Here is a 23,320-nt window from a genome sequence, read left to right as displayed (position 1 = left end):
ATGAACAGTGATTTTAGGCTTATGAACAGTGTCAAACACGTGAACAGTAATTTTTTTTATTTTTTATTTTATTATTTTCATTTTTCAGCAAAATAATCGGTATCCAAACGGACCCTTAATGTCCTCGGACACGGTCCACGGCCTAATATATTTTTCTGGGCCTTTTATCCCTATAGTTCCTATTTTAAAACTATTTAGGTTTGTGTTCCTGTTTTTAAAACTCGATTTTAACACAATTGATTTCGATATAAAACTTGATATCCTCAAAATCGAGTTATATGTAAATTTTTTAATTGAAACTCAACTTTAGCAAAGTCGAGTTTCACTTAAATTTTTTTTTTAAATAAAAAAAAGGACATGAACCTAAATAATTTCAAAACTTAGACATATTGCTGTTATTTTTGCAAAATAAGGGCAAAAGCCCAATATCCATAGAACAGTACTGTGCAAATCTTAGGATAATCCATAGAACAGTACTGTGCAAATCTTAGGATAATCATTGAGATGATAAATAAATAAATAAATATTTTTTTGTATGGCTTAATATTTTATATCACATATTCGTAAATCATAATTTAATTTTTTTTTAGGCCACATAGATCGGTTGTGATTAGGAATACAAAAACATTACAAAAAGGAAAACTAGGGGTCGCCACGTAGTCCATGCATGAATATGCTTAGTTGGCTGCTTTTGATTGGATCCTCTACATGACTGATTATTATCATCTACATCAATAAAATTGGACCCCACTTATAATAATAATCAAAGATAAAATAAAACAAAATTGGTCCCCACCCAAAAAGTATGCAAAATTTTTATTAGACGAAAGGGGTAACCATGGAATTTGGAAAAGTATATAATATATAGGAAAAAAGAGCCCTTAACTTATGGAAATGAATTTAGAGTAAAATGACACATTGAAATGAAATGAAGGAGAAGAAAAATTATTGGTTCGAAAGGAGAGAGGAATATGAAGCCGTCACTCATCGTCCAACATCATTCATCATCTACATCTACACCTAACAAAAATTCCCTCATTGGAAAAAAACCCTAACCCTAGAATTCACAATCATTTGTATTATCTTTGCTTGGTCGGGACATTACATGATTTTATTTAGAATAAACTCACACGTCACCCACCCTATGACGTGTTACCCTTTATGTGTGGTGTCTGTCACACATATGTATGTCTTCTTAGCGCGTCTTTGGCTCCCCCGTAAATTTAGGGTTCTTTGACAAATTTATCAAAATCAATTTTCTCTCTGTAGCAAATTGCTAAGACCGACCTGAGTCACCATAGGTTTTAGTTTACCATTTGTTCAAGAAAACTCAATGACCCTTCTTGACTTTGAGTTTAAAATTTATTAATGCTCGATCTTACCCTCTCTCTTTTTTTTCTTTTTTTTTTTTGGTTTCAATTTGTGCCTCAATATTCTTCTAATATATGGAAAATTGAAATAGTTTGCAATCCCATTTTTTAAATTTACTACTTACAATCTCACAATTATGGGTTAATCACTGTTTTTTTCCTGAAATGATTATGACTAATACCCATTTTTTTCTCAAAAAAAAGAAAAGAAAAAGACTAATACCCATTTTTAGTTACTATTGTCTCACCTCTTTGTGCTTTTTTTTTTTTTTATTCTCCATGCCATATAAGGTGGATATTTATCGTTTAATGGCAAAAATGACCTATCATCCAAAGGGACCCATGACCTATTGCACAAGTAATCCTGCCGGGATAAGAAAGGGTATAGTTGTCATTTTGTTGACATGAATATTAGATCCTAAAGTTTATTTCTGTCACGCTCATATAATAGTGTAATTTGAGCTCCATTATTTCAATCTATATGTGCTAACCATGGAAGAGACCCCAGTCCAGTCATCGTCTATAATATACTATCCTAAATTATTATCATAAAGATGATACATGTTGTGACAAACATCCCTTTGTCCATATTTCCCTTATTATTGCACTTTCTAACATTACTCACCCAAAAACAAAAATCATAAAAATTCGTATAGATAAGTATACAATATTATGTATGATGGGCCTAATGTCCTTCATCATTAGTGGGGCCCAGGGCAAAGACAATCTGTGTGCCCCACAATTGCATCAATCCAAAGTACTCTTCTGTGATCGAAAATTGAACAGATGGGGCTCTTATAGGTTCATTATTAATGTTTTTTTTTTCCAGCTATTAATTTTTTTTTTTTTCACTTAATTTTTTTGAGCTGTCCATGTTTGTAGCCAGATCCATCAAAGGGTTCACGTGGTTTCAACAATTGGATTTTTGGGAATTTTCTTGAAGTGGATGGCCTGCTGATAGAATAGCTGAACAAATCAATTATTTAATCCACATTTTCCAGTATTAGTTTAATCATGGACAAATTTATATTATAAAATTCCAATTCCAACATGATATTCCTTTAACATATAAAAGGGAAATTCTTCTTTATTTAACTGTTTCTAACAATAGAATATATACCCTCTTAATTCTCTAGGAGTAGTGGCTTTCTATTGTTACCCCCACAAAACAAGAGAAGCACTAAAGTCCAAAGACTGCGCATAGATAGATTGTTGAAGAAACAAAAGTTTAAAAAATTGAATGAAAATGAAAAGTTCATGACAAAAAGCAAGGATCTACAACTCAAGTTAAGAAAGCCTCAGGTTTTTATTAACATGTAATTTTAGGACAACAAAGTCACATGAAGATATATATAAAGGGAAAAAAGAAAAAGAAAAAATAGAATCTTGTATAATAGGCTTTCAATACAAAAGGTGAACTTTTAATCCTTTTCACGAGATCATATTTTAAATGAGTAAAAAAAAAAAAGGTCCACATATCAGATGGGCATGATTGTTTGATCAATTATTAGTATTAGATATTGGCTATTAATGTGTATGACAAGTGATTCTCCACGCAAATTAACCTTTCTTTTTTGTATTACCGGTAAAGATTCTTAATCTTCTTTGAATGATTATTGCACAAAAGCGATATAAATATGTGAAAATATGATAAATAAAAAAAGGGATGTTTTGGAGGGTTTCTCTCATAAAATAATTTGGCTTTTGTCCATATATGACTGCATCAATTGTTATACTCCAGGAAGATTTCTTGTAACTTTGGTTTTTCTTGAAACTTCCTACTATAACTAACTAGTTAAACAAGCATGGCCTGCCAGAATATTGTGAGAAATTCTACCAGGCAAAGGCACTTATCATCCTATAACCTTATATAAATAATACCAACCTTTCTCCCATAGTACAATATTTTCAAATACCCAAACAGAGAAACCAAAGCTTCTTTTTAAACCAGCCAGCCACCTTCAATCTCCAACCACACACATACTCCAACTATAAAAAATTCTCTTTGGTATTCAAACTATATAAAGATTTTATTTTTATTTGCTCTCTACCAAATCTTTTCCTTCCTTAAAATAATCAACATGGGTTTGAGAGACATTGGAGCCACACTGCCTCCTGGGTTCAGGTTTTATCCTAGTGATGAGGAGTTGGTCTGCCATTATCTCTACAAAAAGATCACAAATGAGGAAGTTTTGAAGGGTACTTTGATGGAAATTGACTTGCATACTTGTGAGCCATGGCAGCTTCCTGGTAAGTTATTCTGACGACTCACACCCCATATATATGCTTACAAAACCTTTGTTTTTTGTTTCTTGAAATCTTTGTTTCTCATTGTTATATTTCATCAGAATTTAAAGCAATTTCTCATTAATTTCCATTTTTTCCTTTTTCTTTTCTTTTACATTTTATAACTGATGTAACAAAAATTAATGTGACAGTAAAAGTTTGAGCACCTTAATCTGTCTTTTTTTGTTGGCATGCTTTTAGTATGGGGTAGGACATAAAGATAACGCAAAATTATTTCTGTACGAGGCAGACCAGAATGTTTGGAATGGTAGCTAGCTTGGGGTAGAGCGAGCAGACAAACATGTTTCCCTTTAGAAAGAGAGAGAGAGAACTCCAATTTTATGCATAGTTTATTCAATCCTTTGTCTGATATAGCTAAATTCTTTAAGTGGTATTAGTGTTAATATATATATATATATATATATATATATATATATATATATTGTTTGTATGTATGCATATTTTAATTAGTTTATTATCGTAATTGTAAGAAAGAACTGACAAGCAAACTCTTAGGCTCTACTGTTGGAGGCTTGGAGGTTTGTTAATTACTAGAAAGCATTTAATAAAATGGTTATTTCAAATCCAACCTGCCTTAAACATTACTTCAAGGAAGCAACTGACCTTTGTCGAAGAAAAAAAGGAAGCAACTGACCTTTCAAAGATAAACTTTTCTTTTTTACTTTTGCTTTTGTTTAGATTTCCTTTTAGCAGCGATCGATTCATGAAGATATTTCAGTCACCTATGATATCTAATGGAAAACCATTATTGGCTTTCTGAACACAGTAGTACTATACACTCTATATAAAATGATTAGTGACCATTAAATAGATACGAGGAATATATTTTTTTTGGTCCTACGTACATTAATTATTTTGACCTGATATAAATAAATTTCCTTTGAAGGAATTTAAGATATATGGCATGCATACGTAGATGCCATAGCTTTCACTCTTTCTCTCTTTGCTGTAATCATGCAAATCGGCTAAGCTAATTTGCTATATGGGTTGTGATATATATGGAGGCTAGTCATGTGCAAAGACCACGCACATGCATATAGGACCAGGTTCATGGATGGTCCAGATGTACCATATCATCAAGTACACCAAAAATTATCTTTTTGCCTTGTCTCAGAGTAAATTATTAGGTGGCTACAGTAGAAGGGTAAATGATTGAGCATCTAATTGCTCAAATTTGTGTCTATTTTCCTATTATTTTTAGTGTTTATAATCCTTAATTGATTTACAATATGGTAGGTTGAAGGGATCAGTAATCTAATACAGTGAAAACTTTTTGTGGGACATAAATATTCCCTATTTAGCTTGAATTTCTTATAAATTGAATTGCGTAGATGAACTTTTTTATTTACGACACAACAACTTACTTCATAAGCTTCCTCCATATCTTCTTAAATTGCAACGTGTCAATGCATGCTCGCCAGCCAAAACTTTCAACCGTGATGATTATCTAAGAGGCTAAGCAGAGAGCAACTTTCAATGACTTTCACGCATCACTTCAGCACTACGTCCAAGCAAATGAAAAATTGAACATGAAGATTCATGAATTTAGTTATTTACTCATAATAATTTTATTCTAAACCCTAGTGGTCCTCAAATCGTTCTTCCTTAAATTTGACACCACACCTTTAGCTTCCTTGGACATAACTCATTAAGGTGACACAGACTTGCCATCTCTTTTAATCTTTCATGCAAGTCTAATTCCCAAAAAAAGAGTCAAAGCTAAGGTACATGGCAATCATCAGTTTTCGATTATTTTTAATTCCGTCACGTATGTCAATAACTTTATAGTTTAATTGACATTTTTTGGTGTTTAGAACTTAAATTCTCCCTCTCCTATTATAATTATCTAATTATTAAAAAATATATTACATCACGTATCAAGAGTGTGTTAAATTAGAAATAGGTATTTTGCTAAAAATTTATTTGCTCATTCCTAAAATTGTGTTAATTAAATATATAATATAGTTTTATTGATCGGTGATACATCCATTTTTGAATATTATATAATAAAATTTGTAACATTTATCCTACCAATACTGTACAACACTATGTACATACGTATATATATTAAAGTCAGTAACGTAGGATATCAAATCATATCCTATGCTACCATGGCTATGACACTTGTGCCCCACTACTCTACTGCTTTGTTGAAAGCAATGTTCATATAATTGCTAAACTTCAAAAAACTGTGTTTTTCCAATCTACAGAGGTGGCTAAACTCAATGCAACTGAATGGTACTTCTTCAGCTTCAGAGACCGCAAATATGCCACAGGCTTCAGGACCAATAGGGCAACGACATCTGGATACTGGAAAGCCACAGGGAAGGACCGTACAGTGCTGGACCCAATGTCACGGGAGATAGTGGGGATGAGAAAGACTTTGGTGTTCTATCGGAATAGAGCTCCAAATGGCATCAAAACTGGTTGGATCATGCATGAATTTCGCTTGGAGACCCCACATATGCCTCCTAAGGTATGACTCTCTTATCGCTGCTTTGGGAACAATATTATTTTCTTCATTTCACACGCAAACACGTAGACAATCACACACTATCACGGTGAGACAGAGAGAATCTTCAAGTATAGGAAAGTTTCAGCGTTTCATGCACCAATTTCTCACAGGAAACTGTAAGGAAAGAGTGTGTGAAAGTTGCCTATTGACTTTGTTACATGCGTTTCCACTTTAATGGAGGATAAACAAAAAAGAAACATTATCCAAATTAGATGCTACCCTATCTATAATGTCATGATAGTACTACTTAGTGCATGCGTTTTGCTAATGAGATTATTACACGTTTTGATTACAGGAAGACTGGGTTTTGTGCAGAGTATTTCACAAAAGCAAGGGTATGGCACCAAACTTGGAAGATAGCAACCAACTTATGTTTGAGACCACATCTTGTGGTCCAACTAGCCAAACCATGCCTTGTGGGTACAATCAAATCACCTCGTTTGCTTCAACCCCATCTCACCACAACCAAAGTTCCCTGCTAAATCTCCTTCAGTATTCTCAGGGCACAGACACCAACAATGAAATTACCTCCAAAGGTGATGATGAATATGGGTTCTTATGGGATATGAACTTGGAAGAAGATAGTTTGGGAAATGGGGCACCTTCAAACTTGGAGGAGATGAGCAGATTCGAGATTGACAACGGCATGGTTTTCCTATGAAATATATATATACATATATACATATATATATATACATATATATTTTATAGTTTATATCAATTAAAAAAACACATGCCAAATTTATTGATTTGTAATGTATATTAATTTGGTGTTTGGGCTTTGAGGGACAACTTATGTTTGATTGGATATTAGAAGGTTTGTGCATAGTGTGTTGTTAGGTTTTATTTGTAATTTTAATTTTAATTTTAATTTTATTTTTTATACAGCACTGGGGGTTTGTATAAAATTATCAAATATATAAAGATTCTTTGCTAGGGTCCTGACAACTTTTGCTGGTTCACGTAATTGTAGGCATGTCAAGGCTTCTTGGACAAGATTAGTATTGTGTAAGTCCCTACTCGTTGATTAAATTATATAAACAATATAAAAGTATTCCCACTCTTTCAGTTAAAAAACCCTATACCATAAAGTATTCTTTTCTAAGGAGGTCACAGACGTATACAACTGGATTTAATTATGGCATTAAAATATTTCTAATTACTGGCCATTTTCCTTAACATTCATTTCTCCACAATGAGGTTACGCCTAAGATTAGGGTGTCAATGGCAATAACAAATTCTTCTATTACAAGCAATCCTGTAGCAACAGTATGTCAAAGGAAAAAAAAAGAAGAAGAAGAAAGTTTAAGATTTAGATAACTCCCCCATAAAGTTCTTAGATAACTCCCCCATAAAGTTCCTACTTTCCATTCATTTTGAAATGAAAGAATTGAATTTTACAACTTCATTAACATTTAATGATTTAATTTTATCACCACACACTCTTAGTGCGATGGTCACTCCACAGGTATAAGTGCTTGTAGAGTGTGGGGGGCAAGGGCCGAGGTTCAAATCTCTAGGAGGGAGCTTTACACACATATACACTTAGATTATGTTAAAGTAGAAATTCTGTCTTGTATATAAAAAAAAAAATAAAACTATTAAATTTTTATGTCTATTTAAATTATTAATGGTGTGACGTAATCCAATCCAAACATTTTTAAATGAATAAAGAGGGTTTTAGAAATTCTACAATGGCGTTACCCTAAAACTCTAAAAGATCTTAATTCATAATTTTATTTAAATCACAAAAAAATGTAATTATAAGTTTGTGCTATATCCCAAAAGGTTTAGTCAAGTAGTATGTCATTACTCATTTAACTCATTGTAATTGCTTATATAACCCAAAACCTAATAAATACTTGATGTGGGATCATACAATCAAAAATCCAAGATTCAACCCATTTAGGGTAGCACAATTTTCTCTACTTAAATCCATGCAATTCTCATTAGGGCATATAATGGATTCCAAACTGCAATGCCCCTTAGTCGTAGGTGTTATTAGGCTTATTACTCTCTTATACCATTTTTCCTAAATTGATGAAAAAGTTAATCACATATATGCTATCCCAAAAGAACTGATTACAATTAATATTCATTGTAATCGCCTATATAGTCTAAATTGACCTAGTTATTGCTTGATATGAGTATCAACACTTGTACAATCTATTGTTGGATTCCCCCCCCCCCCCCCCCCTCTTTAGAGTAAGGAGGAAGCACAAGTTCACATACACAAAGAGTTGATAAGCTCACCACCTTAAAAAAGAATCCCCTAAAGTAAATAAAACAAAGGATAGAAACACTTACCATGTTAAGGAATCTATCTAAAGAGATACAGAGGAAGAAACATACCACCACAGAATCTACCGAATGGGTAAAAGTTAAACAAAGAAGAAAGCATTCTTCTTACAAGCCAAAGGATATTAAATTAAATTAACACTCATTTTATTTTTATTTCCATCCATACATGAGCTAGGAGTTACATATGACCAATTTGGAACAACCTTCTAAGCATGAGTAATGACAACTTACATTTTTAAGACAATTTTTTTTTTTTAATCAAAGACTTGGCCATATATTTAAACGCAAATAACAAAAACTACTAAAAATTTTAGAATTCGGAAAATACTCTTTCGAAATCAAAACCAAAAGCAAGAGCATTCAAATTTTACTTTTTCCCAAGTGCATTTTATCTATTCAGACAATATGTAGTAAAATGAAGATAAGTTCCTCAACAAAACTCCAAATTGCATATGGTTTGATACAATTGGAAACTAGAGATATAGAGATTTCCGATGGTAAATATACGTCTTGTTATCTCTAATTCTTTCATATAATTCCAAAATTTATTTTGAAAATAATCCAACAATGCTTACCAAGATTCTATTAAGACTTCATCAAATTGATGTTCAGTGTTTCAAAAATTATTTTTTTGGTCATGAGACACTTTGGTGTGAAGCTCTAATGGTTGGAAAAGACTCTTCCTTGAGTCTTGCTCGCCTTCTTCCTTATAATATGGCAAAAGGTGAACGCGACTTTAAAAGTTGTCAGAACACCATAGCCCCCCAAAAGCTCGATTCTCTATGCATTTTCAACAATAAATTTAATCATATTAAAAGGACCATCAACTCTATGCGTGAGTTTAGAGTGATGCTCAGCTTGAAAATGTTTTTATTGTAGATGAATCCACACCAAATCACCTTCATTAAAAACTATAAATTTTCAGGGTTTGTTGGCTTATTTTGTGGTTTTGAATTTGTTTGCGAGAATTCAGTCTAGAACTTTTTCATACAACTTCTTAATATACTTCACCATTTCCTCAGCATCTCTAATAATTGAGAAATAAAGAGTGGTTCTAAGTCCAAAGGACTAATGCAACTTTAACCAACGTCGGCTAGTAAGTTGTGTCATCACCCCATTTTGACCCTCCTGATTTTTTTTTTTTTTTTGAATTTGCAAAAGAGTGGTTTGCATCAATCAAACTAAGAAGTCAGCCCTTGTTCAAAACCACAGTCAATCATGATCAAAATATTCCGTTATTGTGAAGAACACATTGTTATGATTCAGCAACAAACCAACAACATCTGCGTGTAACTACACTTGGACTCTCAACTTGCACATCAGTTTCTGCAGAGACTTAGGATAAGGATAAAGAAGTGTAATTGGAGTTAAAGATTAGGAATGACAAGTATTGGGAGCAGTTTAGGAGTTTAAATAAATTAGGAGTTATTTATTCAGCCATCCCTATTATGTAGGAAGAGATAAGTGTAGATTGGTTGTTAATCAGCAGTTGTTTGTATTTGTAATTTGAATTTCTGATGTAACTGTTATATGCCTTTTTAAAGGGCAGAATGTATGAATAAAGGTAGCAGAAAAATTATCCTAAATTCTCTTTCTTATTTCCCCTTCAGGAGAGTGGTTATCTCGAATACAACCAACAACCCTTCATTTAACTCTATAAACATCAGGCCTTAACACACATAAAATGGCAAACTCGATCGATTTACAACTAAACTTTAGAGTGACTAAATTTGATGGAGATTTGACTGAGTTTTAACTAAAAATATGACCATTTAATTAAACCAAATTTATCTCCATCGTGAAGAGCACAGAAAAACCTTTCAACAGGGTAATTCATGGACTGAAATCAAACCATGGATGAGCATATCACAAAAACAGTGCAGAAATGACTAAACGCTTAAAAGGATAAGGATTTAGATTTAGATTTAACCTAAATTCAGCAAAGGTTTCAGGGCTCCAAATCTAAGGATTTCAAATTACCCCACAACCCATGGAATTTGGAAAATCCAGTCACACTTGCTCACGTCTTTTCTACCATTCCTCAAGCTATGACAATCGTTTTGAAACCGAAACCATAGCCAATTACTCATTTCATCTATGTTCAGGTTTGTCTTTATCAACCACTGGTGATCTAACATCAATAAGGCACAAGCAGCCTTTTAGTTCTCAAATTAGTGGTCCAAGTGGTGATACAACATCCAATTTCACCAATAAGGTTGAAAAAGGATCAAATGTTGTTGGATCAATGAAGTTTCCATGGTACTAGCCAAGAACCAACTTGTTTTGTCAATAGGTAAAATTTTACTGGTTGAAGAGATAGAAGATCAAGATTTGTTGGTTGAAGAGTTCGAAGATCATGACATGGAACAACCTATTTTTGAGAACTACTTTGAAGGAAAAATTGGTGAAGAAGGAAAAGAAATGAATGATAGCATGAAATTTTTGGCTGAACTTGTTTATGAAAAGTGTATGGAAGAAGAAGCAAATGTTATTGTTGAGGAAGTAAATGATTTACCATTAGTGACAAAGGTCTTACAAGTTCCAAAGCAAGAAATTGAGGAAGAATAAACACTATGCAGCATCTCTCCTTTTGAGATAGGAGCTCTTCTTCTCTCATGTCCATGAGTGCTTTCTTTCCCTTAGGGTTCCTAAAGGCCTGTCTTTTCTTTCTTTTTTCACTTTGAATGATGGCGGCGGATGATGTGCTTCATAGTTTTGAGAACATGAAGTTAACAACAAAGGAAGAGGAAGTCATAACAATCTCGGATGAAGGGCGCAAGGAAGAAATTGAGAGCTGTGTTCAAAGCCTGATCGGTAAATTCCTTACTTGCAAGTCTTTTAACAAAAAAGCGGCTCACAACACCTTAAGGAGGGCTTGGGGAGTAGAGAAAGGAGTGCAGATAATTGAAGTTGGGTCCAACTTGTTCCAATTCAAATTTAAATCGGATTTTGATTTGGAACGAGTGCTAAAGGAAGGGCCGTGGACTTTTGACAACCAAGTGTTGTTACTGTGTAGATGGGACGTAGGGATGACGACGATGAATGTCAAATTTGAGTCAGTGCCTATATGGTTATAGATTTGGGGAGCTCCGTTTGATATGGTATGTCCCTAGGTGGCTGTAGAGGTAGGACGACGTCCAGTTGAAGAGGTGGAACGAAGGCGTAAACATGATATACAGAATTTTTTTATGCGAGTCAAGGTTGCCATTCTGATTACAAAACCACTTCGACGAGGGGGCTTTCTATCTGGTTCGGATGGAAAGAGAATATAGGCTTCATTCAAGTATGAAAGGTTGCCAATGCACTGCCACTACTGTAGCATGTTGGACCATGATCTAAAGCATTGTGCTACCTATTTTGTTCTTACGAAAAATGGTGAGTAAGTGAAGTGCGAGTATGGGGAGTGGCTGAAAGCAAGTGGAGGACGACCTAGATCACCAACCAAACGGAGTACGGGGATGCCATAGACTTCGACAGACGTGCATGAAGTGGAGGAAAGCAACAGGGATGCAGTTGAGAGGGTAACGGGGGTGGGATGCACTAAATCAGAGATTCTCAGTGTGCAGCGGAGATGTGAGGAAGGAAACTCCGAAAAGTTAGGAGTTGATTTGGGTAGTAACGGAATTAGAGCCGAGAAAGAAGGAAATATTGATACGGATATGGTAAGGGTTGATTCAGATCTTGGTGGGAATGAGTATCCTATTTTGAATTCAAAAATTGAAAGTAATGTGGAGGACTTAAAATTGATAGAGGAGAGTCATAAACCAATTCATGTGAGTGAGCACATGGAAAATAATATATCTGAAGGTTTGGCTCAGCCTACTTGGAAACGTTTGGCACGTATGGTATATGGGCCAGATAATTCAAATGAAATTAATCTTCCTGTCCTGGGTAAGAAAGACACGATGCAAAAAGAAGAGTATGATAGAGGGGACTCTGATGAACAGGTGCAGAAGCGTGAGAAGATGGACATGCAGATTACACAGAAAACTAAAGCGGCCAGGATGTCAAACTGCCCCCGCCGAGCACAATGAGGCTGTTAAGTTGGAATTGCCAAGGGCTTGGGAACCCTTGGACAATCCGTAGCCTTCACAAGCTTGTGAAGGATCAAGCTCCCATAGTGTGCTTTCTAATGGAAACACGCTTAGATAAGGAAGGGTTTGATAAACATGGCAGAGAACTACCATTTAAAAATAAATTGATTGTGAAGAAGCCGAATTCAGGAGGAGGTCTTGCATTGCTTTGGAAACCAGAGGTGCAATTGGATGTGATCAACTATACGGATAATCACACTTTGGCCAAAGTGGTGGAAGATGATGGATTTGAGTGGTTTTTAACTGGTTTTTATGGGTGGCCTGAGATTGATCAGAAAACTAAGTCTTGGGCTTTGTTATCTCATCTTGCTACTTTTGTGGATGGTCCTTGGTGTTGCATTGGAGACTTCAATGCGATACTATATGTGACTGAGAAACAAAGTGCCTATTCACTGTCTTTCAAGCAAATGGAGGAATTTGGCATAGCTTTGGAGTCATGTGGTTTAGTGGACTTGGGTTTCCATGGTTATCCCTTTACATGGAATAACAAAAGACCGGGTGGAGCAAATACTAGGTAGCGATTGGACCGTGTAATGGCTAACACAGAATGGAGGAGTAAATTTTTTGCAAGCACAGTAACTCACTTGATGTCACACGCCTCAGATCATGCCCCAATTCTCACGAACAGTAGATCGGAAAAGGAATTCAGGAGTAGTGGCACACGTGGGTTTAAATTTGAAGAAACTTGGATGTTATGGGATGATTGTGAACAAACTATGGAGGAAGCTTGGAATGTAAGGGGTAGTTCAGGTTCGACCATGGCAGCTGTACAAGAGAAAATCAATGAATATGGAGTGAGCTTGAGTGCATGGGGCTCTTCAAAGACTCATCTTGACACTGAAGTGATTAAGAGTTTGCAAAAACATATTGAGAGCTTGAACCGTGAAGAGCTAACAAAAGAAAGGAAGGCTGAATTTTTAGAAGTTAGTAAAAAATTGGATGACCTCCTCCTTAAACAAGAAATTTATTGGCACCAACGGTTTAGGATTTCATGGCCTAAAAATGGTGAAAAAAATACCAAGTTTTTCCACTCTAAAGCTTCCTAAAGAAGAAGAAGAAATTTTATTCATGGGATAAGAAATCAACAGCAAGAATGGGTAGTGGAGATTAATGACATTGTAGAGGTGGCAACAAGTTATTTTAAGACCATGTTTAGTTCAAGCGAATGTGATCAGATGGAAGAATGCCTAAATACAGTGCCTCACAGGGTGACTCTAGATATGAAATAAGTTTTGTCCAGTGAATACAGTGCAGAGGAAATCAAAGCAGCATTATTTCAGATGGGACCAACAAAGGCTCCTGGACCCGATGGTATGAATGCTAAATTTTTTCAAAATTTTTGGCATATTGTGGGTATTGATGTGATTGTTGCTATATTAGATTTTCTGAATTTTGGTATCATGCTGCTTGAAATAAATTATACTCACATTGTTCTTATTCCTAAGGTTAAAAAACCTGAGAGAATGTCTGATTACAGACCCATTAGCTTATGTACTGTCATTTATAAAATTATATCCAAAGTATTGGCAAATAGATTGAAGTTGATCCTACCTAGACTGATATCACCAATCCAAAGTGCTTTTTACCGGGTCGTTTGATCATTGATAATGTTTTAGTAGCATATGAATCTTTGCATGCCATGCATTGTAGAAGATCAAGCAGAAGGGGTTCTATGGCGATGAAACTGGATATTAGCGAGGCATATGATTGGGTTGAGTGGCCTTTTCTGAAAAGTATCATGACTAGATTAGGGTTTCCTGAAGTTTGGATTGATAGAGTCATGACATGTGTGACGACTCCTACTTTTGTAGTACAAATTAATGGCAAAGCTTATGGTAATATCATACCTTTTAGGGGAATCCGACAAGGAAACCCCTTATCACCTTATCTGTTTTTACTGTGTCCAGAAGGATTCTCATCTTTATTGGCTAAGGCTGAAGGAGAGGGGCGAATTCATGGTGTGTCTATATGCAGGAGAGCTCCCAGTATATCCCATTTATTATTTCCTGATGATTCTCTATTATTTTGCCGAGCTAATCAGGAGGAAGTGCAAGCTATCTCTGAAGTTCTACAGACATATGCAGTATCCTTAGGCCAATGTATTCATTTTGAGAAGTCTTTTGTTTATTTTAGCAGTAATACGAAGGGTGACCAAAGGGAGAGGATTAAGACAGCTTTGGGAATAAAAGAAGTTGACAGGTTTGAATCCTATCTTGGGTTACCTACGTTGGTGGGAAGATCAAAATATCAAACTTTTTCCTATCTAAAGGATAGAGTTTCGAAGAAAATCCAAGGATGGAAAGGCCTATTGCTATCTAGGGCTGGCAAGGAAGTTCTGATCAAAGCAGTTGCTCAATCTATTCTTGCTTATACCATGGGAGTGTTCTGATCAAAGCAGTTGCTCAATCTATTCCAACCAATTTTGCAAAAGGTTGTTGTTGGCGTGTAGGAGATGGCTCAAACATTTGGGTTACTCAAGACTGGTAGATCCCAAACTATCCAAAAAATAAAGTCCTATATCCACCAATTGATGAGGATTGGGAATGGAGAGTCTCTGAACTTATTGATTGGACGATCCATGACTGGAACCGAAGTGTCCTTGCTGCTAATTTTCACCGAAAATATATGGAAGCTATTATGTGGATTCCATTGAGTAGAAGAGTGGTATCAGATGCTATAATGTGGCTCCATAACAAAAATGGTCTTTACTCAGTGAAATCGGGCTATCACATAGCTAGATTACTTTCAAAAGAAGCTAATAGAATGATGGAGAGCTCGAGGCTGAACAGGAAAGGTCTGGCTTGGCCTAAACTATGGAAGTATAATCTGCCAAGGAAAATAAAGGTCTTTGGGTGGAGGGTCGGCCAAGGGATTTTGCCAACTAAGGAGAATCTGGCTTGCAGAAAAATTGTGGAGGAGAGCGTATGTGATTTATGTAGGCAAGGTACTGAATCTGTTCTTCATGTCTTGTGGGAATGTGGGGTTGCCCAAGATGTGTGGGTGGGTAGTAAGGCTTGTTTGCAGAAGTGTATGACTGGCAGAGGAGATATACTGCAACTAATTGAGGATTTAATGGGTCGATTAACCGTGGATGACATGGAGTTATTCTTTGTTCAATGTTGGGTGATATGGAATCAGAGGAATTCGGTGTTACATGGAGGCAGTGTACAAGATCCTTCTCAGCTGGTTTGATGGGCAAAGGATTATCTGAAGGAATATCAGGATGCCCAAGACCATCTTTCGGTCCGAGTAACCAATGGATTAGTACAACAGCAAATTAGGTGGAAGCCACCATCAGGTTCAGTTTACAAAATCAATGTTGATGCAGCTATGTTCAGTGAGCTAAATGTGTCAGGATTTGATGTTGTGGTTCGTAATGATAAGGGAGAAGTTATGGTGGCTTTGTTGGCAAGGGTTCCCTCTGTGCAGGACAGCGAAGAAGCAGAAGTGTTGGCTTGTAGAAGAGCTGTGGAGTTTGCTATGGAAGCAGGCTTTATGGAGATAATATTAGAGGGAGATAATGCTACTGTCATGAAAGCCATTATGGCTCCAAGCGCCAACAATTCTAGACTGGGATTTATTTATGAAGATATCTATTGTATAAAGAGGGGACTTAGAGATTTCTCTATTAGTTATGTTAGGAGGACAGCCAACTCTGTGGCACATTCTTTAGCAAGATTCGCCAAACATTTAACTAGTGAGAGGATATGGTTGGAAGAATCCCCACCTCCTGCTCTTAAGGCTTTGCATATTGACAGTTACAATATAATGAATGAATGAAGTGCTTGGTTTTGTTTTCAAAAAAAAAAAAAATTGAGGAAGACATACAAAATAAAGATAAAATTTTTCCTATTAATTTTAGCATTGAAGAAAGAAATCGTGACTTGTTGATTGAAAAAGGTAGTTATGAGAGAATGGAGTTTCAAGAGGTTGTTATTCCATTTTTTGTGATCAGGTAGCCATACAATCATGTGAATATGATGGGCAAGCCATCTTGGGTGCAAGGTACAACACACATAGTTTGTACAAGATAGTACTGCACTACTCATTGCAACCAAAGAAGGGAAAAGCAAGTCCCAAACCAATGGTCAAGATGGAGAAGGACTTAAAATGGTCAACCATACTTGAGGACAAGTTTGTTTCTAAGAGGGGGAGTCTTCCTAATGTAGATGCATCTACGTTGGTGTTTCATTTGTGTGGGATTTGTCTATACAGAAGTAGCAGCCTCTAGTGTGCTGCAATAGCAGCAAACTCATCATACAAGGCAATTGTATCATCCTATAATTAACTTCATACAAATCCTGTGGCAACCAAGAACACTTGAGGTCAAGTGCTTCTTAAAAGGGAGAGTCCTGATGCAGGGCATTTCAAGAAATCCTCTTGTAATTAATTAGTTAGTTAGTTAAATAATTATTTAAGCATTTTCCAATAGGATTTAAATATTTGTCAACCAGTTAGAGGCTACCAACGCCAAACAACTAGTATAAGTAGCAGAATGTTTGCACTTTGTAGATTAGTTTGTATGTGTGATTGAAAATAAGCCTTGAGAGTTTTTATTTGAGAATTTTATGTTATTTGAAGAGATACCTACTCACCAATTAATGTGTTCTAAGAAACTCACTTTCCATCTAATTCTAAATCATATCACAACTTGTCGCTTTTCCTGCATCATTATAGGATGAGATGACACGTTGTGCCTAAATTTTTTAACATACAATATTATGTGTTTAATAGGAAAGTCACATGATTAAGTGTTTTAATCCTACTAGAAACATGGATAGCTTCCTGTGTTTGTAAAGATGACTCATTGTACCCAAATATAGTGCAACTATACTAATGAATCTCATCTAGGTTTTTTCATTCTCGGAATTTAGGACTCTGACCCATTAATCTTTATAGGTTTTTGTTTTCTTCATTGTACATGGACCTGACACATTAATCCTATATGAATTCTATTGTTTGTATTTCAAATAATAATAAAGATTAAAAAAAAAATGACCTACAATGGAAGAGATATGTGCATTCAATGAAAATATAGCAAAGAGGATATGGAAATATAAGAGGAAAAGGCAATGAGATTTTTGTCTTTGTTAGTATAGTGTTTTGTTATGCTTTTTGAAATATGCTATCATAGGAAGCCTGTCATGAAAGAACCATCAAGAAGTAAAATTGAAGAGGGAATTTATCGTTGGAGACTTTGCATGGTAGCTCTATTCATGAGTCTAATTGCATAGAACAATTATGTATAAACACACATGAGTTCAAGTTATGTAACATTTTGAGTGATAAGGGTGGATTGGTGGCCACAAAAAATATTATAATTGAGGAAATTGTAGCATTATTTTTACATATTCTTTCTCAAAACCTCAAGAATAGAATAATTAAAGTTGTGTTTGCTCATTTGAGGTAAGTTATAACTAGCTAGACAATTTCATTATGTATTGCAAGCTGTAATTAAGGTAAAAAGTATATCAAACAAGATCACTCATTTCTTCTTGAAGGAGAGATGGAAGTGGTTCAAGTTATTAAATAAATAATTTTGATTTTTTTATCATTATTCTTAAAGCTTTTACATATATATATATATATATTAATTTATTTATCATACTTATTAGGGAGCACTTGGAGTATATATATATATATATATATATATATATATAAATTTATTTATCATACTTATTAGGGAGCACTTGGAGTCCTTAATGGAACAGTTATCACATTAACTATTCTTATAGAAGAATAAGAAAAATATAAAAATTGGAAATGTGGGTTTAGTATAAATGTTTGAGTAGCCTGTAATGCTAATATAAAGTTAATTTATTTATAAACTAGTTAGGAAGGATTTGCATTAGAGTTTTGAGTGTTTCGTGATACTTTGAGTCAGCACAAATTGTCTAGGATCTTAGCTCTTATAGAGGAACTTAATATCATCTAAATTTGACACCAAAAAATTATAAGGAGCTATTTAATCTTTGACACTATTCTACATGAAATACAATCAAACAACAAACGAGGTTTTGTGATATTATAGAAAATGTGGGCATTATTATGTGAAGACTCAAATTAGGATTATTAATGTTTTTTGGATTCATCATAACTTTATATAGAATGAAATGAATAATAATAAGTTGTTAGAGAGTTTCGAATCATGATTTATGAGTTAGAAAATGCTTCATCAAATGAAAATGAAGTATTAGAAGAAAACATCACATTTGTTGAGTCATTGAAGAGGGACAACCTTTGGAGATGCTTTAAGAAAGGAAATATTTGAGGAGTATCAATCTTAATATCATCTTGTCATATTAGATTTTAATTTTTAAAAATTTATTAGGACTTTATAAGTTTGTTATTTATATTTATTGATTATGAAGATGTGTTAAATTAATTACAAGGATATGAAATTTCATTTATATTTAGAGAAATGATATGTCCACAACATTTTTACAACATTTTTACAACAAATCCTAAGTGGCAGGATGTTACTGGTTGTTATTGTTGGGGCAAAAAAGTAATCTTAGTGTTAGGTTCAAATTTGAACTAATAACAACTAACCACCTATGATTTGTTGTAAAAATGTTGTAAAAATGTTGTGGACGTAGCACCTCTCATTTATTTATGATATTTTAATTATGTCTTTTCCTACTTAAAAATTATTATTTAAGAAACATAATAGAAATTGGAAGAAAAGACAAAACAATTGTATTTCTAATCTAGATCACAATCTTAATCACATTCACTCTCAATAAAATATATTCAATAGAATAGAAATGGACAAAGCCTTAGCTATTATTTTATATATGATCAATTAGCTAAATGAAATAAGGATGATGGACATTGGAAAGGTCACTACAAAAAAATCGTCCTATTACGGTGCTTTCAAAAACCGCCGTAATAGGGGAGCCTGTAGCAGCGCTTTTTGAAACCGCTAGTATAGGAAATCCTATTACGGTAGCTCAAAACCAGCGCTTTATTAATCTCTACATTCGAAGGCCTATAGCAACGGTTTCCAAAAACGCTGGCATAGAAAGCCCTATTGCAGCATTTTATAACCGCAGCTATAGGTTAGGTTTATCGTTTTTTTTAATTACTTTAATTTCTGAAAGTATCCTATCCCAGCACTCTAAAAGCGTTGGAATAAGGTTACTCATTTCCCTTATGGGAGAGACCTATCCCGGTGCTTTTGAAAATGCTGTCAGAGGGTTAACTTATCTCGGAGTTTTAGGAAAGCGCTGGAATAGGATTAACCTATTCCCTTATGATGGAGACCTATCCTGACGCTTTTGGAAGCGCTGGAATAGGGCCCACCTATATCAGTGCTCTAAAAGCGCTAGAATAGGATTACTTCATTCCCTTATTGGAGAGACCTATCTCGGCGCTTTTGAAAGCGCTGGCAGATGGTTAACCTATCTCGGCATTTTTACAAGCGTTGGAATAGGTCACCTATAGGGATTTATTAACAAATGACCAATACTCCAATAAACCTAGAAAAAGACCAAAGTACCCCCTAAAACATCGAAAAAGAGCAAAATACCATTGATTACTTGAATAAGACAAAATGCCCCATAAATTGAAAATGTGACCAAAATGCCCTCGTAAACACACAAAAAAAAAAAGTCCAAAACACCCCCCAAGATTATGTTAAGAATAATTTGCAATAATATTTTACCAAGTATTCCAAGCATTTTATAAAGTATATTTATTTAATCATGTATATAAATATTCTAACATAGTTTGTTTGGTTCTCTTGACAAAATATATTTATGTAGGTTCCTATTCATTGTGTAGAAAAGTATTTCTTATAATATTATAATTACAACAATCTAAAAAAAGAAGATAGTTTTACCTATTGTATAATTTATGATTTTTTTTTACCTTCTTTATATATATCATCACTTGTCATACATTTTGAGGATTATGACTTAATATGTTTTAATATTTTCATTAAATATCCTAATAAGGATACAATATAAATTTACTTATAGGTTTTTTGGAATATCCAAGTATCCAAATGGCTAGTTTCTTGACATTTCATCCTTTTGTGTTTCATTGTAACTTGATGCAACTTGTTGGTGGTTTAATAGATCCTGAGGACGTACCCGTAGCTGGAGCGGACACTATACCCAATAAACGTGGGCCTAACCGATTTGACAACATTTGGAATATGCCACTGGGGAAAAAACTGTTTTTGCAATTAAATAAAGCGGGCCAACCGGTCGGGAAAAATGCTGGGTCTTGGGCAAGGTGGTTGGGAATAATAGCAAGGCATGACATGTGCCCAATCAATTATGTTCGTCGGCCTTCAGTGCCACAACAATACAAGAATCGGTGATGGGAGGCCATTCAAGTATTAGGCAAAAAGCAACGGTAAAAGGGGTTTCTTCATTACTTGTTTAAAGCTTTATGCAAGTTTGTTATTATGTTGAAAATGTGACATTTGTCAATTCAACTTTACACATGGTAGGCACAAAGGATAATTCCTGCAAACCGCATCAAACCTACCAAGCAAAGGAAATGGGCACTGTCACGGATTGGGAAGTTGTGGAGGGGCCACAAAGCATCCTTGAAGGAGAAGTACTACAAGCCGGGCATTCCTAAGGAAGCTTTACTTGAGCTATCATTGCCGAAGGTTGATAACAATCAATTTCATGTCTTGGTGGAGTACTGGTTTTCTTAGAAAGGTATGATAGTAATAGTTACAGTAGTATAGTTGTTTTGCTTTTATAGGTTCCATGCTCAAGAGTATTATATATTAGCTTGTTATTGTAATCGGTAGTGACTTTGTTGAAATGTTGGAAGGATCTGTCTAAAAATAACAAAGACTGGCCTAGGAAGTAGACGGAGTTGCATATGCTAGGATCCAAAAGCTATGCCCAGATGGCGGATAGCATTGTAAGAACAACATCATATATATTAATAACATGCAAAAATTAACAAAGCTTATATTATTTTGTGTTCTAAAGTAGAAATAAATGTGATTTGACACCATTGAATCGACACCCTTTCTTTAATATACCGAATGTACTAACCATGTTATAGGCAAACAAGAAAGGCAAACAAATAGAGAAAGGTGAGACATATGAAGTGGCGTATTCTCATTGTGATGGTACTGCTATGAATGAAACTGCAGAAGTGAACATTGTAAGTTTGTAACAAATTATACTGTATTTGAATGTATTATATTTTGAGTTGGCAAGAAGTTCTTTAATGGTGAAGAACAATTTGAGATTAAAGCTACTGGTTCATATGGTTCATTACATGTGCTATAAAATATGAATTATGGATGCTATTAGAAAAAATATGAATTGTAAATATGTAACTTTAGTGGATGCTATTAAAGAAAACAACTTTTTTTTTATAAATAAGAGCATATCATTCAGTCAACCCTAGGGAGAGAATCCTGGAGGTTTTGTTCATTGTTGCTTGGTGCTGACTCTAAGCAATCCTAGATACCAACTTGTAGTTTATCTATCAGTTATTTTTCTATTCTCCAAATTTTAATTTAGTGGATGCTATTAAAGAAATTCTTGTAAAGAATAAGAGCAAATAATTTAGCCAACCCTAGGCAAAGTCCTAGAGGTTTTGTTCTTTATTGCTTGGTGCAAACTCCAAGCAATCCTAGATGCTAACTCCTAGGTTATCTATCAATTGTTTTTTTGCTCTTTAAAATTTTATTGTTGCATCAGTTTGGTTTTGTCCTGTATCAAAAACTCAAATAAAACAAGAAAAGACAAGTTCTTGCATTTAAAACATAACAAAGAATGAGAGTCCTCGTCCGGTTTTAAACACAAATCCACTCTTTGCCCCAATTCTAAACCACATCTGTTGGGTAGGTCCAAACAGTACTGGTTTGTCCTTCAATCTATATATTGCTTCTTGCTTAGAGGACTCCAATATTAAGATAGACTTCACAAAGACATATCTGCAGTTCAATTTTCCAAATTGCTCCAGCAATTTCAATGGCCACTAATTTTATGCTGTTATTAGCTTGCAACATCATCCAGTAGCCTCCCAGAGTATCAATGAAAAACATGCTAGTACAGATTTAAGAAAAGGAATGACCAATAAAAGGGTTAGATTTAGTGGATGCTATTAAAGAAAATGACTCCTTGTAAAGAATTAGTACACATCATTCAGTTAAAACATCATTTTATTGACCATAGAGGGGAACAAATGTCTATACAAACTCCGAACCCTTTCGCCTACTGTTCTGCAATATGTCATTTGCAAGATATAGAAAGGTCAATCTCTGCTCACATGGAGAACAATGAAACTGCTGAGCCCATGTTTCAACAACTTGTTTTGCTTTATTCATATGGAATATACACCAATGTGATAAAGCTACTGGTTCATATGGTTCATTGTAGCCTAGTTACACTATATTACTTACTCATGTCATTATTATTAGCTATAACATTTAACTCACCTATGGATACTCAACAAATACAAAACAAATTTAAATGCTCTTATACACTACATCTATAATGACCATAGAAAACAAAAAATAATATACACCGTTTGATTGACAACATGTTTAATCAATAATTCTACAAACTTATGATGATAGAGAAAGTTTTGTCCTGAAAATGTGTTTCAGTAAAGTAAATATAGGTACTTATTTGTTTATACATTACTCATGTTGGCAAGTGTATTATTGCCCTCATTGCTAATATGTTGTCTTGTTTATTTGTGAGTACTAGATGAAGATGAAAGAGCTTATGACAACAGGCTCACAG

At 34.5% G+C, this 23,320-nt stretch overlaps 2 protein-coding genes across 2 annotated transcripts; both read left to right on the top strand.

Annotated features, from left to right (window-relative positions):
- The first annotated feature begins 3,195 nt into the window (after positions 1–3,195).
- On the top strand, positions 3,196–7,140 carry LOC142619947 (NAC domain-containing protein 21/22-like). Its single transcript, XM_075793345.1, has 3 exons — positions 3,196–3,620; positions 5,888–6,153; positions 6,488–7,140. The coding sequence occupies exons 1-3, from the start codon at positions 3,452–3,454 to the stop codon at positions 6,851–6,853; spliced, it is 801 nt and encodes a 266-aa protein (XP_075649460.1). The 5' UTR covers positions 3,196–3,451; the 3' UTR covers positions 6,854–7,140.
- A 5,383-nt stretch (positions 7,141–12,523) lies between these two features.
- Positions 12,524–13,105, top strand: LOC142620589 (uncharacterized). The gene has a single exon (XM_075793944.1). The coding sequence runs from the start codon at positions 12,524–12,526 to the stop codon at positions 13,103–13,105; it is 582 nt and encodes a 193-aa protein (XP_075650059.1).
- The last annotated feature ends 10,215 nt before the right edge of the window (positions 13,106–23,320 follow it).

The sequence above is a fragment of the Castanea sativa genome, chromosome 12, assembly GCF_040712315.1.
Source record: "Castanea sativa cultivar Marrone di Chiusa Pesio chromosome 12, ASM4071231v1".
NCBI classification, from domain to species: domain Eukaryota; kingdom Viridiplantae; phylum Streptophyta; class Magnoliopsida; order Fagales; family Fagaceae; genus Castanea; species Castanea sativa.
The sequence above is the reverse complement of the archived record's forward strand: the minus strand, read 5'-3'. Positions and strand labels throughout refer to the sequence as shown.

What these genes read in the sequence shown, in the direction of transcription:
- LOC142619947 (XM_075793345.1), top strand. Translation starts at nt 3,452, where the DNA reads ATGGGTTTGAGAGACATTGGAGCCACACTGCCTCCTGGGTTCAGGTTT. An exon ending in TGAGCCATGGCAGCTTCCTG is followed by an intron (nt 3,621 to 5,887) that starts GTAAGTTATTCT and finishes TCCAATCTACAG; the next exon opens with AGGTGGCTAAACTCAATGCA. An exon ending in CCCCACATATGCCTCCTAAG is followed by an intron (nt 6,154 to 6,487) that starts GTATGACTCTCT and finishes TTTTGATTACAG; the next exon opens with GAAGACTGGGTTTTGTGCAG.
- LOC142620589 (XM_075793944.1), top strand. Translation starts at nt 12,524, where the DNA reads ATGAGGCTGTTAAGTTGGAATTGCCAAGGGCTTGGGAACCCTTGGACA.